We start from the raw sequence: 17124 nt of genomic DNA on the forward strand, positions 1-17124 counted from the left end.
TAAAGTCAATTATGGGCTTTGCAGTAACTACTGGGCGTTTTGTATTATTGCAACTAGCTCTGCAAGAACACTGACTCAGCTGTCAGCAGCAATCCAAACAGTAAAGACCATGCTAGATCCAGGGAGCACCACCTGTGAACAATGTGGACATTTTCAGTCCCCTTACCCCTCATCTTAAAGGATGTACATGGAAGTACAAGGAATGGCAAGGTAGGCCATAAGGCATGGAACTACTGAAGAATCATATCTTGGGATTCATAAGAAAAAATGGAAACAACATTCAGATCTCTAAATTAATGAGTGACATATAAATATTTATCTACTGCTGCTTTCAGTGAAGTGTCAGGGATATTAAATGAAACCATTAGGAGAGTAGGTTCAAAGAAAGGTGGCACTTTTTTACAGAGCAAGTACTTTCGCTGAAAACCACTTTGCCTCAGGATCTTACATTCCAGAACCTGGACATCAAGTTAATTAACTTACAAATGAGAAGAAGAAAAAAAAATTATAGCCTAACAGATAAGTAGTTGATCTGTGGCTCAGGAAGTCCATGAAGTGCAAATTCTGTTTCCATACACTTTGTAGGACCTCACATTAGAATCTTGTTTGGCTTTCTGTCTGACTGTTAGACCACATAAACTCCATGTCATGGCAAAGGCCTAACTTTGAATTTGATTCATCTTTACTGTACACTGGAACTATTTGGAATTCCGCAAAGCTCTTTAATGTGAAAATCCTTTAGTGTAATATGCAGAACTTTCAGTACCTGCAAGCTCTTCTTTACCCACGTTTCTTTCTGAACTGTCCTGATCTCAGGTCAGCATGACAACAATATGAATTCCTACTCAACCATAATATCAAACTGGAAACTAATGTCTCAAGGACCAGTGTCCAGAAATAATAAATACAAACATTTCAGAAGACATGCATTCATAGGTTTAAAATTTTTTATTGTGCTGCCAAGAGCCAAATTACAAGAAACCGCCTTACAGTTAAAAAAGTAAACAAGCAATCTGCTGAACCGCAGTGCACTCCGAGTGCCACATATGCATCTATTTTTCAGAAAATTATATCTGCATTTCTCTTACAAGAGCACAACAGGAACCAAAGTAAAAGAGTGTAATGGATACAGCACATAGGATAAATCATATCTTTAAAATAATAATAATAAAATAATAATAATAAAAACATTTTACACCATGTCCTATATCCTGCTAATATTTTCAGAATATGGCCTTGATTGTAAAACAAAAGCAAGCATTTACAATTTCTGGATAAAGACTGCTTACTCTTATGCAAGGAATGGATGTTTTGTCTTGACAAAATCTCTGCAGTTACTGGACAGAAACATCTCTGTTTCATTATCAGATTGAGTACAAAACACTGGGGAGACTACATTTTTTCTTATTGGTGGTTGGAAACTGAAGTCATATAAGCAGAAAAAATGTTGACCCTTAATGATACACCTATTTTTTTCTTTGATGCAAACAGCTAGAACACCTTTTTGATATTCTAAAACAAAAAAATTGTTAATCTTCAGATTAATAAATTAGGTCATTATAATAATAAATTAGGTTTTTTTTTCAGTTTTAAAGTTCAGCAATCTCTGACCAAGTATTTACAACAATACTTGAGAGTTCCTTTACAAAAAATACATTTTCTTTTCACATTAAGCATACTGGGTATCTGTCTCTTATGACAAGCATTTGTAAAAGAAAAAAGGCAATGCACAAATGGGTAATTAGTATAAAAGTGCCAAGACCTGTTTGGAAAGTTAACATTGTATTATACAGTCAGAGTTATAAATGAGGCAAGCTACAACAAAATTCCAGCTTAATGCGGACAATATTCCAGTAGTTGTTTCAAACAATTGTTTGCAAAAAAAAAAAAAGAAAAAAAAGAAAAAAAAAAGAAATGGAAATAAAGATAAAAAATAAAAAAGAAAAACAAAACCAACCAAAATCCAGGAGCTGATTGTGTTATTTTATGGAGTTGATTAGTGCTGCATGTATATTGTCATCAGTGTCTCTAGCCAATGCATTCATTAAAAAGCCTTTTTAAGGCTAAGCAGGAAAAGAAAAATAAGAAACACCCTGAAATGTAGCAAGTAGCAAGAGCAACGCTTACTGCTATAATCGTGCACGAACTGAACACACGCCAACACAAGAGTGCACACACACACGCACGCACACACACAAACACTTTCAAATCAAATCAAATCAGATCAAATCAAATCAAACTGTAGGTAGAATGAGATGCTCTTTTCTTGTCTTTCCTAAACTCACAAGCAATTAAGCATTGATATGGAATGCCTGTTATCTGTTTCTGCTCTGGGTAAAATCTCTCTCAGATAAAAATACATTCAACAAGAAAAAAAATAGAAAAAATATATACTGCATACATAGTATTTTATATATACAGTATATATATGTATAGTGTATATACACATGCACGTATATATACATATGTATACCTACATGCATTTGTATATACATATATATACACAAACATACAAATACTTTTTGTTGTTTTTAGCATAATTATATTTACATAAATATTCCTATAATGCTAAAGTTTAAAGAAGCATGATCTCCTTTTTTTTTTCTGAGCTTCAAAAAAGGTGCTTGAGTAATATACAATTAAAATTAAGCAGCTTCCTAGCATGGAAGTAGTTTCTAAATCTGCATACCAGTAAATAAGAACATCAACAGGAAAAAAACAACCTTAAAACAGTCTCTTTTTTACTCTCTTGTACGCAAGAGCTTTGTCCAACAAAAATATTTTTCCTTCTCCTGTATAACAACCAGAGATTGATATAAAATAACAAAACAAAACCACAACAGACAAAACAAACAAACAAAAGCCCCTGGAACTGCATGGTGTTCTTGACTTTTCCTTCCTTCCATCTGTCCGTCCTTCCTTCCTTCATTCCTTCCTTTCTCCCTTCAATACTGCTGTCAAAAGATCCAGTGCTCATATCAGGAATTACTTAGGCCTCAGTCATTTGCTAACTCTGCTGAAGTCTGGCTAATCTAGCCAATCAGCTTTGAAGAAAACCAAAATAAAAACAAAAATAAAAACAAAAAGCAGCACAAGGTATAATTTTATACATCCTTAATAAACCCACCCTTTATCTTCTGCTATAATCTTTTCCTTGCTATTTCATTAACTACTGCAGCTTCTCATCATATAGAAAAATATTTGCAGCTACACCACACCTGTGATGTGACGAATTCTGTTCTAGGAGTACATTACTGTAGCAACAGCTGGGAAAAAATAATCAGACCTTTTCATATTTTTTTTTTTTCCACCTGGGGTTAGGCTTTTGCTGCAACAGATGCAATTTCAGAGCAACAAGGAAAACCACTATCCTGCTACTCGGCAGTATATTTTTATCTCCAGCCAAGCATGACCAGCTTTTCTTCTCTGAAGCTTCCTTTTACTTCATTGCCTACCCCTAGCCCCTGATTCCCCCTCCCAAAAAACCTCTATAGCTATGTTACAAGCAAATACATCTTAACAAGTTTTAAAACTTTGGTTCTAAGAAAACACTTGGTCAGTTATCTCAAGGAAAAGTGGGAATGCTTTTTCTGGCACATTGCAGGAGTCAGAGCTCATCCCAGAAAGGTCTTAGAGCTGTACATGTAGTCACAAATCCAATACAATCCACTAAGCAACTGCACAATTCTAGTTTTATTTTAATAGCAGACTGTCTCTCTTTCTCTTTCTTAAATCCTTGGTAAGGGTGCAATTCTTCAAACTGTTTGATAGAAATTATCTGCCTGTAGGTTGTTCTGTTTCTGCATGCTGTAAAATCCACTGTATCTTGAATCTGGGTCTGCAATTCTTAGCATCCTCTGAGAACTGTCCACCTGGACCATGGTACCTTTCTTGCAGTCCACATACACCAGTTGATTGTTCAGGCAAGAAGGCTGTTAAAACAGAAAGGAAATATTGAGTAAATCATACCATTTTTGTACTCCACACATAATTTTGAAAGCCCATGTGGATCAAGTCCAAAAGCACAAAACAAAATCAAACTGGCAATGAAAGGGTTTGGACTTTCGTTCAAGTTGGCTCATGTCAGACACAGTAACAGACCAACACTCTCTTCAGAGTCACCATTTTTCATTTTCTGAGTGGAGCTCTGGTATTCTCATATCCCAGCTGGGCTGGTTTAACTGCTCTCTGTTAATTCAGCACCACACAAAGGCTTAACCTGGTTGCCCCAGATGTGCAGCAGCTTTTTTCCCAGACATTTAATAGCCTCTTTATTGCTTAATATTTTCCACAATGTCTTGTTCCTGTTTTTTTAAAAATGGGAAAGCCTGGAAATAGACACGGCACCTTTGTTGGAGCTTTGTAGCAGGACACTGGAATCCACTGTTTTTTCTGGTTGATGAGCAGGAGCACGATGATCAGTAACAGCGCTATCGTGATTGGGATTGTCACCAAGGCAACAGAGCTGACGGATGCATCTTCGCTGAGGTGTGGCCCGCTGCCACTCCGGTATTCTCCCTGGAGATGGTTCATGTCTGCAGGGCAGACATGGGAGCATTTGTTAGTAATTATAAATGGGCCTTGGCCGTAAGGAAGAATGTAATTATAAAAGTCTCAGTTGAACATCTTGTCACTCATATGAATTTGGACCTTCTCTCCTGCAATGCCACCTTATTTGCATAAATTAGAACAGCTGGTATCTTGTGGAGAGACTATATTAGTCAGGAAAAGGCCATCAAAAGAGAGGAGACAGAAGGAACTCTAAAGCACAGTAACAAACAAGTTTGACAATAACCTTTTAACTCTGTTGTGTTTGTGTGATCTTATCTGATCACAATCAAATTCCCAGCTGTAAAAAAGAATCAGACTGTGTTTCCAGGCTGAGAAGAATATGGAAATCTTAAGATGAAATTTTTTTTTTTTTTTTTTTTACTTTAAATAACTGATAGGACAAGTACTATGTGTTCACTGTCTCATCTGTCGTGAGCCTGTTACAATACCTGCAGCACTCAGCCTGTGAAAACAGACTGCTGGCAGTCTACTAGGCTGTAGCAAGTTTTTTGTGTAATTGCAAAGAATGGTTACTTTCAATGACATATTCAAAATTCCCTCACAGTTTTTAGTGTGCGTTTATAATCCCTGGGCAGAATAGTTGCAAGCCAGCTACTAATGCCTGAGAAATTAAAATGCTGTAGTTATAAAAGCGTAAGCTTAGGACTCAGTAAAGCAGTTACATTTCACACATCCTTTCTCCAAACAATAGAATGCTATGAGATCATCCTCCGATTAAAAAAAAACATAGTTTAGGTTGTCCTTCAAATAGAAAAGGTTAACAGAAACTGTGGCATAGAGTGTTTCCTCTACACTGGAATAATATTACAGTGCAGTTTTAAACAGAAGGTGCATTTACATCCTTAGACAACCTTATTGGCTCTGTGTCACTACACCTGAGGTGGTTTTTTGTCTAAGGTCTGACATAGTGGCTATGATGTATGCTGGGCTGTGGTACACATATTTCCATCTTTCTTTATCTATTCCTGTGAATGTCAAACGGATAAAGTTAAGATCAACTCCAATGGCCTGCTTTCTAGTTTTTGAATCACTTCTGATTCATCATTTTGTTGTATCCTAAATTTTATAGAACTCCATCGTACCAACACAGATGTTTCTTCCATGCAGAACATGGAGTGATAATGAGACCAAAATGTGTAAATATAATTTAATCAACTGACTCATCTCTACTCAAATCAAAATGCATGTAAGAATTATGCTGAAGAATATTCTCAGATGCAACTGCTACCTGAATAGAAAAAGTAGATGCATTAAAACATGGGGAATAAACACAGTCCTAAGTTTTCCTGGTTTATATCAGATCTGACCTCTGTGAATGTGGATTATATCATTTTCACTTGGTGTTGGCCAGTTTGGTACTTCTAGTTCAACATCTCCTCGATGATTTGTCTTCTCAATAGGGATGTTAGTGGGTTCAGGTACATACATCTCTGTGAAATGAGAAAAACACGTTTCACAAGTTACAAGCTGCTTAACTTCTCAGTGCTGCTCTTAATTGAGGAAATACAGTTGCTCATTTGCAGTGCTTTGTCCTTTAAATTATTTTATTTGTTTTAGAATTTTCATCATTAGCCTGGGATTTTGTTTGAAAACTCATTCCATATTGTATATGCCTGTTGCCATTATCATTATGTGAATGTGACAAAGGACTGGTGTGGACAAACTTGCTTTTGAAAATACCATCTCAGAATATATGATTTACTACAGGCTTTCTCCTCTGTGATACTCAACAAACTCCTGCTCCTCCCCACCTGCCTGCCCCCACCCCCCCCAAAAAAAAAAGAAAATTGAAGGGAAGGCTACATCTTCCCAGCTGGTGTGCAAACAGTCCCTACTGGTTTCTTTGCCTTGCTTTTTTTTGTAACCCTCAAAGGAGGGGAATTGTAAGAAGGAGTACTGCTGAATCTCCCCAGTTGTCCTGTCAGAAGTAGTTACCAGCTGACTAAATAAGGTGAGCAAACTTCTGCTGAAGTATATCAGGACTCAAATTAAAAACTTGTAATTCTTGCAATTCTTATGCCCCCTGTGCCCCATAGCTAAGAAAATCTCACATTGCTTTTAAGCCAAGTTAAAGTGATACATAAAGCAATGTGATATTTGAAAAGTAACCAAGAATCTCAGAAAAGACAGAAACGTTCATCACTGTGACATAATCTGCAGAGATGCAAGGATATTAACTTTCCCACTTTATTAACATATTTCCATAGCCTTGTGAAAGGACAAAATGGGGGCAAGCATGTAATTTTTCAGTTCACAGTCCTCAAAATAAGTGAAATTCAAATTATGTTTTTGCGCAATGTGCCTATCTGTTAAGAATATTAATTTTCCTGAAGTCTAAAAGCCTACAAGTCTGTTGCCTTTGTGATGCTGTCCAAATATGGACTGACATTCAAAACCCAATTAAAAAGCCTTATTATCTGCCCTAGGAAAGCAGCATCACAATAAAGTGGGTTGTCACATCACATTACCTGGACACATGGGACAGCAGCTTCCCTCCACATTGATGGGCTCAGCACAAGGCAGAGGTGGGCAGCTGACAGTGGAGCAGAGGGTTTGACCCTGCAGGCAGTAGCAGTGTGTGCAGCTGTCAATGTCCCAGCGTTCCTCATCTGCGTACGTTTCTCCGCTGAAGTGGCAGACCACTTTCTTTGGAACTGTGTCTTCTGTGGAAGGAAAACAGTGCTGTGATCATGCAGTGACAGCCAATTACACACAAATCTGATTTCTTTCCTAGACACGATTGCTTCTTTCCTAGAAACAATTGCCATAAAGAAATCCCAGCTGTAATTAAAAGATCCTCTCTTCATTTTCCAGAAAATCTTTGAAAAAAAAATGTAATTTCTGTTTCTTTATGAAGTACATAATTAGCCTGGACTGCTTCTCCTCATTTTCTTAATGCAAGAGGCTAGAGGATGGATGACTGGGACAAGAAAAGATAATATCAAAAGTGCTGTGAAAATTAAGAAAAATTCTCTTTGACTGTTTGAGGCTGCCAACTACTCATCTTCCTTCTAGTTTCCTAGTTAATCCTATTAAGCTAAAATAACCCCAAACCTGTAACTACCTAAATTTTTAACTACCAAAGCTTAAAATGATGAACTCTGTCTAGAATACTTAAAGAAGCAGATTAGGCAGGGTGCCAAGAAGGATTAGAGCAACTCTCAGGTGAAATAACTGGAAGTGCTTAGACTGTAACGATAAAACAGATTTGAAGGGGAACTTATACTTCCCTGCAACTGCATCAATGGAAAACCTCAGGAAAAGAGCAATAACTAAACACAGTACATTTTTTCATGGTTAATATTATATAAATTGGAAATCGATGTGATCTTTCTGCCTAGGCATTCAATACACCACTTTTTAGTGCTGCATCCTATGCAAGCCTTTTAGGTGGTCTGCAGTAAACCTATTTCACTTAGAAGGCAGTAATGAACTGCTTAGCCAAAGATGTTTTTTGGTGCTGGAGAACTTTAAGGTTAGCCAAAAAACCACACAGCAGAAACTCTATAAGCCAAGCAGCACCTCATTTTCATCTTAGCTTCCTCCTACCTTTGTTTCTTAGGGGCAAAAATTGTTATGAAACCTGCTGATGACATGAGCTTGCACATTAAACATATGAATGAGATAACAGAATGAAATCATAAGCTCAAACTTTCAGATAAATACTGGTTTAACATTCACACAGATTACATTTTTAAGTATGCCAGTTAGACATATTAAGCTTATTATATATTTTATCCATATTATGTATTTCAGCCATGAGTAAAGGTTTTAATTAGTGACAACATAGTAGAGTAACATAATCTGGAATAACAAGGCTTGCAGTCAGCAGAGCAGTCCAACAGATCTGCGAGAGTAAATTCAAATACAAAAGAAGACTGGCAAGAAGTACTGTTGTGAAAATATTAACGGCATTATCTGAAAAGCACAAATGGTTCCCAAGGTTCTTGGTATCTCATGGCTTTCATTATGAGTGGGTTTCAACCTCTCTAAGTAGATTTTTTTAAGTGAATGTTGTGTGGGCATGGGAAAGGAGAAGTGAGAAGAAAAGGTGACTGCAAGCTGAAGGAAAGACATTAGGTTCTTCACTAGATGACCTGCATTTTGTAGAGCCAGCAGAACCCTGTGTTAAGGTGTGTCTGGGGACAGGGTGAGGCACACAGCCTGAGAACCTTTCTGCTGCTTGTTACCTATGGACACCTAAAGCTGAGCACTCCTGGCCCATTCAGATTTGGTCACAAAATGTTACCTTGCTTCACTTAGGACACCTTCAATTCAGCAGCTGATTTGTCTGGAAAGGTCCTTTAACTTGCTCAGGCTTTTCCAAATTTGTGAATAACACATTGCAGTTTAATTCAGCAAATATTTTTAGAAGAATGAGCAAAGGTAAAATCACAATTATGGTGCTGTACCTTTGAACCTCTAGAGGAAATTTTTAAGTACTATCCTGTGAGTGTCTCCTGTTCTGGTGTCCATCTCTATGAAAGTATAAACAAGGATGAAGATGAAGGCCACAACCCCAACAGGTGCTGAAGGACAGTGGAAACAATACAGAGTTGCAGTAAGAAATCCACATACAAAAACACGGTTCAATGTTTGGCTCTACCCACTTCTCTCAAATTTTTTCTAGTTACACCAGAAAGTCAGTCTCATCTGGTAAATGACTGGTAAACAAAGTCATTGCTCTGTGTTCTGCAGGAGACTAATCTTGTCTCTAATCAAATAGATATCCCCTTTATCCTCTCTAAACTAGAAGGTTATCTTTCCAAATTAATCTTTCTGTGCATGAGAAAGACAAACGTTGAACACACAGGATGAATTTGAAGATTCAAACAACGAAGTATTCAAGACTGTAAAATTTTCAGTTTGAGTCTATACAAACTGGATCCACAAAGAAGCAGAATAAAATAATGCAGTGGTAAAATTCTGCATAATTTTTGAAATTCCAAAAAATGAAGAAGGCCTGTTTTCACAGAGTTTGCCTATGCCCAAGAAAGTAACTGAATCACTATCCCTAGGGGTATTTAAAAGATATGTAGACACAGCATTTGGGGACATGATCTAGTGGTGTACTTGGCAATGCAGGGTTAACAGCTGGGCTCGTTGATCTTAGAGGTCTTTTCCAATGTAAATGATTCTGTGAGTCTAAAAATTTTATCAAGTATTACATTAAAATAATTAGAAAGAATCTGTAGAAAGATGTGCTTCACAGTTCTCAAAAATGAAGAGTAAACCAGTAAGAACCAGAAAGATTAAAATGAAGTGCATGACCTGACTCCTCTTGCATGTAAGAATATAATGTAAGAATATATATTATATATATAATATAAGAATATAATATAATTCATGGAAACCATAAAAAAAGTTAAATTTCCATTAATTTAGTTATTTAAACCACAAAAAATTCTGACTACAAAGGACAACATAGATTAATAAAATGTAGTATCGCTGAAAATCTTTATATCTGAGTGTTAATTCAATCTGGCTTCTGTATTTTGCTTTGCTGAGCAGTTGCTACTGAAAAAATAATCACTAAGCTTTCATAGCTAACTCATTTAGTGTCTGCAACATTATACAACTATATAGGATTCAAAGTAAATTAATTAAAGCTGTATCTACATGCTGTGTGTATATATTTGCAAACCTGACATGCCAGATGTAAGCAACAAGGTTTTAAAGGTTTCATTTTTGTAGCTCATTGCACAAGATCCTCCTGTGCATCCCTCTTCACCCACAGTATTCTCCAGTGCAGTACAAAGGTTCATGCTCTAACTCCACTGGTTTGATTACCCAACTTTTCAAACACTCCATATTTTTTTAAAATGTTAAAATGTTTTCTAGATTAAAATTATTTTATGGTTCAAACTCACTGGAAGAAAAGCCTGCAGAAAGACAGTTGTCAAAGAAACTTTAAATTCTCCCCATTCTGTATGCAAACCATGAGAAGAAAAAGTAATAGGATTAACACTTTTGCCTCAAAATGTCCTCATCAGGAATCTAAGTAGGGTTCTAAAGGCAACTGAATCTTGGACACTTTGTGACTTTTCCGGGCATTCTTCCATCGAATTTCTTGTACATTGTATGAAACTGTATTACCTGTTATTAAAACAATTCTATCTCCAACAATAAAAAGATTTCAAGAGTTGTATCAATGTCTGAACATACTTCACAATCTTTCTGACATCTTTCTGATGAAGGACTGTTTTGTTTATAGATGGGCAAGTTGACTCACATGTTCAATTAAATATTTAAAGCCCATCAATTTTCTTATTCTCCTTCTTACTGTTCTTTTCTACTGTATCTCTCCCTACTACTTTTGCAAATGAAGGTAAGTAAGCTTTGAATGCTTTCCAATGTTACAAAGACTTAAATTCAGTGACGACATTATATGATTTTTCTCTATCAGCAGCTTCCATTCTACAGCCTTTGTACTTACAGTGAACTCACAAAAAAGTCATCTGTACATAAACAGTCCTATTCAATATACAATGGAAAAGTGATCAGTAATCTCCAATTTTTTTACTTTAAAAATACCTGGCAATTTTTGCTATCTTCAGCAGCCACCATTTACTTCAGCTCCAAATTCAACACCAGTGCATGGCCCTAGTACCTTATGCATTTTCAGTATTTAAAAATATACATATTTTCCCTATTTTTATCTCTAAGATATTATTATTATTATTAATGAAATTCCATTTTCCCCTGTATTTTAATTTAGATGCCTTATTAATTAACAGTTCTCCATTCTGTGAAATTTCAGAATGCTTCAGCTCATCTTCTGCAGTCATAATTAATGTTTTCCTCATATTATCACATAAATCTTGACATAATTTATGTATTACCTGGCAGATTTTCCTTTAAATAAAATAATTTTTTTGTAATGTCTTCATCCAATAAGGTGTCTTACCAAGATTCCAGGAGGATGGCCTCCAGAGTTTGTAGGCAAATCAGATGTACATCTCTATGTGCTTCAAAAAGCCACAAATTATGATCCTCAAAGCTCCCTATGCAGACTTCACTCTCCAGTTTTACTGGTGGCATAGACTACATCTCACCAAACAGGGAAAGCATTTTAGTTTGAAAATAAAACTTCTGTCTTATTCCCAGGAAGGGACAGCAAATTAACAACTATTTTTATTCGCTCACCAATACAGTAAGGACAACATTGTCCCTTTCTCAGAACAGGTCTCTCACAGGATACCGGTGGGCAAGACTCGGAGTAGCATCTAATCACACCATCCATGCAAATGCAGCTAGTGCAGACATTCGGCTTCCAGGACTCAGCTGTCAGAAAAATGTCTCCCTCATCGTTTTTGCAGTAACTGGGCATGCTCTCATTGCTTGATGGAGAGGGCTGAAGAGTATCATCTGGAAGTATAAACAGATTAGGTTGTTTAACTTAGAGTGGGTAACTTCTCTCATAGCTCCTTAACAGAGGGTTCACTCTTGAAGAACACAATGGAATTGTTACAGATTGGCTCACTAGGAAAGAACTAGGACAGAGCCTCATGCCTCTTCGCTCCTTATATGGGATGAAGACCTCATGATATCCTCTAGCATAGTGCTTATTTAAACCTTTAGTGAGTTTACTCAAAAATAAAAAAAAAAGGAAAATAAAGCAAGGAAAAAAAAAAGAAAAAAAAAAGAAAACTTGAATAAAGGAAAGCAAAGTGAAAAACAATCACCATCAGAAGCAGCCCCTCAGAAAGTGACTCTGAATGCTCTAAATCGCATGGTGTATAGGAATTCATCTCAAACAAGAAAGATTAAATTCTAAATCTGAAACCTGAATCCTATCTTCTACCATGTCAGCCTAAGTCTTTGAATGATGCAAAGTGAAAAGCTATTATGCTGCTGTCACCTTCACTAGAGGCCTTAGATGAGCTAATTATAAGCTGTTGAGAAACAAATGGAACTTGATCGTGCTTGATGCCAATGGTTTGCTTTAATTCTCATGCCTGTCCATGGGGGAGACATATTCCTGCAATGAAGCTGTACTTTAACAGACATTATGGGTCAAGAAATAGGACTAAGAAAAAGAGAAGAAAGGATTCATAAGAGCACTGAGATCAGGTTCTCAATCTAACTGCATTAAGCTATGAAACTAAGAATTACATAGCCAGTGAGGAAAGATCAGCTCCTCTGAAACATTATTTTGAACTTAGCAAACGTTCATTTTTAATAATGAAAAAAATATAAGTCAGGAGAACTGGCTACAGTGCTTACTGAAAATATTTTGTCAGAAAAAAAGCCCCACACCAAAACCCAAATACCTTGTAGCAAAACTTAATGGCAAAACCTAACTTCTATTTTTTTCCTAAAGTAAATTTTTAAATTTTGGCTTTAATAAAGTTGTATCTCCTTAGTGAGTTCACATGCAATTCACAGGTCTATACTAAATTTGCACTGCAATAAACTCCCCCATTTGCTATGTAAAATAGCAATTTATGTTCATTTATAATTGAACATTTTTCCTTGGGGGAAAGCAAATGCTGTTATCTTCTTGACACTGTGAGGCAGTCTAGGAGGTGTCTGGCACACCTGCCAGGCTAGAATGCTTTGATATTACTTAGCTGCCTTAAAATCACTCTCAGAATGACACTATGTGAAGGTAAAAGCAAATAGAAATATTTTTGAGACCAAATCCCAAGTAGGCAAGATAGTAATAAAAATGTTCATAGAAACGAAGGTGTGTAGAAAGAAAAAGAAACAATCCTCTATCTACCTAACACTTCGACTGCTTTCAAAGCTTTTCTAATCCTGCATGTCTCCATAAATGAGTGCATATTTCATAAACTTTCCAAGGATTCTGGTTCTTACACAACCCCTACATTATTAGATTGCCTTCAAGATTTTCCAAGTTCAGGGCCACAACTCCCCTTTACACGTAAGTTCTCTCTTGCACACAGTCAAGTTATGCATTTGAATGAGAAGACTGCAGGCTGTCACTCCAAACTGCAGAAGAACAAAGGCACCACAACAACCAGCTGAGCACACACTGAAGCATTCTCCTACTGAAACATCAGACATCCTCAGATCAAGGAAAGGCTCTGATGAAAGCTGGATGTCAGCACATACCTGGGCACTGTGGACAGCAGGAGTCCTGTGTGCGGGTGGGGTTTTGACAAAGAAGAGGTGGACAGACTTCAGTCTCACACAGGACACGTCCACTGTGGCATGTGCATTGTGTGCAAGAATCAATGTTCCATGTCTCTCCTTCTACAAAGTATTCCCCACCAGGAGCATGACAGATTGATGGACTGGTGAGCTCTGGCTTTTGCACTATTATTTCATCTGGGAAAAACAGAATCGGAAGACAGGCAAAATCCATTGTGAATCTTATAATTAACAATTGTACACAAGACAAAGAATTTCTGTTACTGAAAATACATATTAAATTATCCTCAATGAAGCTCTTTTGACTTTATAGCACTTGCATCTCATGGAAAATGAAAAAAAAACAAGAAACAATTTTGGGAATTGTTTGGGAAGTCTGAATAAAGACTAGTTAATATAAATCAGGAATAACTTTAAGCATTCTTGGCATTTCAGAAAAAACAAACTAACTTGTGATTTAGGAATTCCAAGAGACAATTGTAATTTTCTGAAAAATTCTAATGACCAGTTTCTTAACTGCTGAATATTAACTTCAGATACTGAAAGGATGGATAAGTAAGCTTCTCTTCTGGGATTCAGGAAGTCCAGGTAAAGGTTAAGTTTCCCAACAGATATGTGTCTATATCATCTGTATCTGTAGATGCTACATTAAATAAACAACCAAACAACCCCGCTTCAAAACCCCAGTCCACCAGAAAAGAAAAAGCAAAACACAAAACCCCTGTCCCCAAGCCTTCTAAAAATGTATAAGCACTTAACATTGGTGGAAGTGCTTCATCACTGTTGCATCAAAAAAAAAAAATAAAATCTGCCATATTTGAAAAAAAACCCCAAAACCTGGATCCAAGAAAATGCTGCAGTTTGTAGCCTCACCCTTATAGTAATTGTATCTCACTAAATGAACCTTACTTGCTTTTCAAACAGTTAATTACATCACCTCTGCAGCCCTGGATAAAAGATTCACCCTGGCAGTTTAGAGAACTAATTCAACCTCTTTCATGTTAATGAAGAAACTGTTTCCCTTTTTCAGCATGAGTGTCCTCCAGCCTCTGGGTATTAAAAAAATAAAAAGGGGGGGGTGGGAATTCTTCACCTCTTGGTGTTTTAAAAGAATAAAAAAGAAACCTGTCTGGTACCTTGAGTGCTTAAGCATGCACCATCAAGAAAAGGTTATGCCACCAATCTCAGCCTGCTTAAAATCCTTTGAAGCCTATCCCACACTAGGGGCAATAAGGGCCAATAATAGTTGCCTTCTTACCATGCTGGTTGTTTTGGACCTGGAGTGAGTCCACCAGCTTTTTCCATGCATTATGCATAGATACCAAAATGCCTCTCACACCATGTTTTTTCAGCTGCAGAAGCCATGAGTTTTAAAGCTACAGGCTATGAAGGGAAGATTCAGGCTTATAAGTGAATTCAGGCTGAATTCAACTCATTTAACATTAGACAGCTAAGTTAGGTGCCTCTGTTAAGAACTGAACCTCCTCAGGTTTCCTATGCTATGAATGGAGGAGAAGAAAAATGTGACTTCTTGCTAATTGTGCTACACCTCTAAACTACTTTCTGAAGGTGCCTCTCCTCTACCTCATTATAATGAAGTAACGATGCCTAATGTGAACATCATCCTAACCCAAATATCTTGGTTAAGGAGAAAAATCATGTGTACAGCAGCTCCTCTAGTCATTTAGGCAGGCCAAGGCTCACAGTGCTTGTGGCTTCTCTTCATGTTTCTAGCACTGTTGTTCCTGTCTGGAGAATGGTGTTTGTGCCCTTTGCTCTATGACACTGCCATGTGGAAGAAATGCCACTCAATTGTTTGTCTTCATTTCTGAAGAATGATCAGTAGAACTCAATCTGGCTGATCTTACTCTATCCACAAAGTGGAATTCTTTTATCTTTCACCAGTTTGCTTATGCTTTTCCAATTGCTTACATCTATGAACCACATACACGACTCCGCAGCATTTACCTAAAATGCTAGTCTGCTGCCTTGTCCATGTTAGATTTTTATTTCAGCTGGAACAATATATTACATGTTATACAATGGCATCTTAACTCACCATAGCAAAGGCAATACTAAGATTTTCTGGAAATTTTCTGAGTAATCTCCTTTGCATTTAGTTTTCTGCAAAGTCACAGGCCCGTTTCACTACAGCTCATTACTGATCCTGATCAAAAAAGCACAGCCAGATAGCACTGTTGCAAATGTTGCCTCCTGCTCCCTTAGCAGCATTGATAATGATGTGCAACTGAACTGCAACTGAAGTGCCACAATGTGCCACTACATTGCCCCTTGAAGCAACTGGTCAAACAAATGCACACTTTCTACATAGCACAGTTCTGTGAAACACTAGCAATTAATGGCTTTTAAATCTTACAGGAAACCTTCAGATTTTTACAAGCATTGTGATGATCCATCTTAATATATTATCCACCTCTTAATATAGAGAAACCTAATCGTGTTTCTATAAGGGACATTTTAGCATTCAAGGTGTATCTTGCTCTGCTGAAAACTAGCTAAATGTGGAATTGAATGCAACCACACCTTTTTATTCAGTTTGCAAAATGATCTCTGAGAGCTGCTACTTCCCTGTTGAGAGGTTAAGAGTGCAATTCCAAACCCAGTACATCAGGACTGCTAATTACTTTGATATCCTTATGGCAGATACATTTGAGTGACATGCTCACACAGTCTCACAATTCCAAACTGCATTCCAATCTACTAAAAGCCATGACATATATTTAACATCATCAGTGGGGAATCAATATATTGCAAAATAAAATCAGAATTACATTTCTAACAAATACATTTCCCCTCAGTGGGAAAAAAACCCCCACACTGAGACTAATTTGGTCGTAGTAATTCCTACACTTATATATGCCATCTTTAAAATGCTGTGTCTGCCCTAGTATTGTAAGAGCTTACACCAAGTATGACTCTGCTTACACAGAAGCTAGGTGACAAGTGTCTTGAAAGCAGGATTAATGTCAGACAGAGAAACCTATGCAGACCCCTCTCTCGAAGGAATGGACACTGCTGGCTAAGCAACTGCTCTTTTATAAAAGATTACATTTTTGGTGGTTAGATACATCAGCATTGCTGGTGCTCAGAATCAAGCGCTGATATCATCCACAAGAAATGCACAGTGTGAGATAACAGGCTTCTCTAACTTCATATTGACCTTTCTTCCACAAACCAAACATTAGGCTTGTGAATGAATCTACCCAAACTCACTCTCCGTACACAAAGTAACTAGCTGCTGGTCAGATGAAAGACCAAAGTTACCATTACTCTTATTTGAATGCTCTGAGGTGTTCTGTACATGTTCAGTAAATCAAGATGCATGAGTATGCTGACAGTAGAACAAAGTAAAGGATGACTCTTGGGGACCTAACAAGAGAATTGCTGGAACTGCAACAACCACCGTACATTTTA

The 17124-nt window shown here is 37.0% G+C and overlaps 1 protein-coding gene across 4 annotated transcripts in view; it reads right to left on the reverse strand.

Moving 5' to 3' along the window:
- Nucleotides 1-933: 933 nt before the first annotated feature.
- The window catches only part of CRIM1 (cysteine rich transmembrane BMP regulator 1), a 174623-nt gene continuing 158432 nt past the window's right edge, over nucleotides 934-17124 (reverse strand). For all 4 annotated transcript variants that reach the window (XM_086878121.1, XM_086878123.1, XM_086878122.1 and 1 more), the window contains 6 exons: nucleotides 13651-13866; nucleotides 11719-11940; nucleotides 7041-7235; nucleotides 5880-6002; nucleotides 4348-4535; nucleotides 934-3932 (listed from right to left, as the gene is read on the reverse strand). In XM_086878121.1, coding sequence (XP_086734247.1) covers nucleotides 3756-3932; nucleotides 4348-4535; nucleotides 5880-6002; nucleotides 7041-7235; nucleotides 11719-11940; nucleotides 13651-13866 — 1121 coding nt within the window. In that variant the 3' untranslated portion in view covers nucleotides 934-3755. The remainder of the gene's footprint in view (nucleotides 3933-4347; nucleotides 4536-5879; nucleotides 6003-7040; nucleotides 7236-11718; nucleotides 11941-13650; nucleotides 13867-17124) is intronic.

The sequence above is a fragment of the Cyanistes caeruleus genome, chromosome 2, assembly GCF_971803275.1.
Source record: "Cyanistes caeruleus chromosome 2, bCyaCae1.hap1.1, whole genome shotgun sequence".
NCBI lineage: Eukaryota > Metazoa > Chordata > Aves > Passeriformes > Paridae > Cyanistes > Cyanistes caeruleus.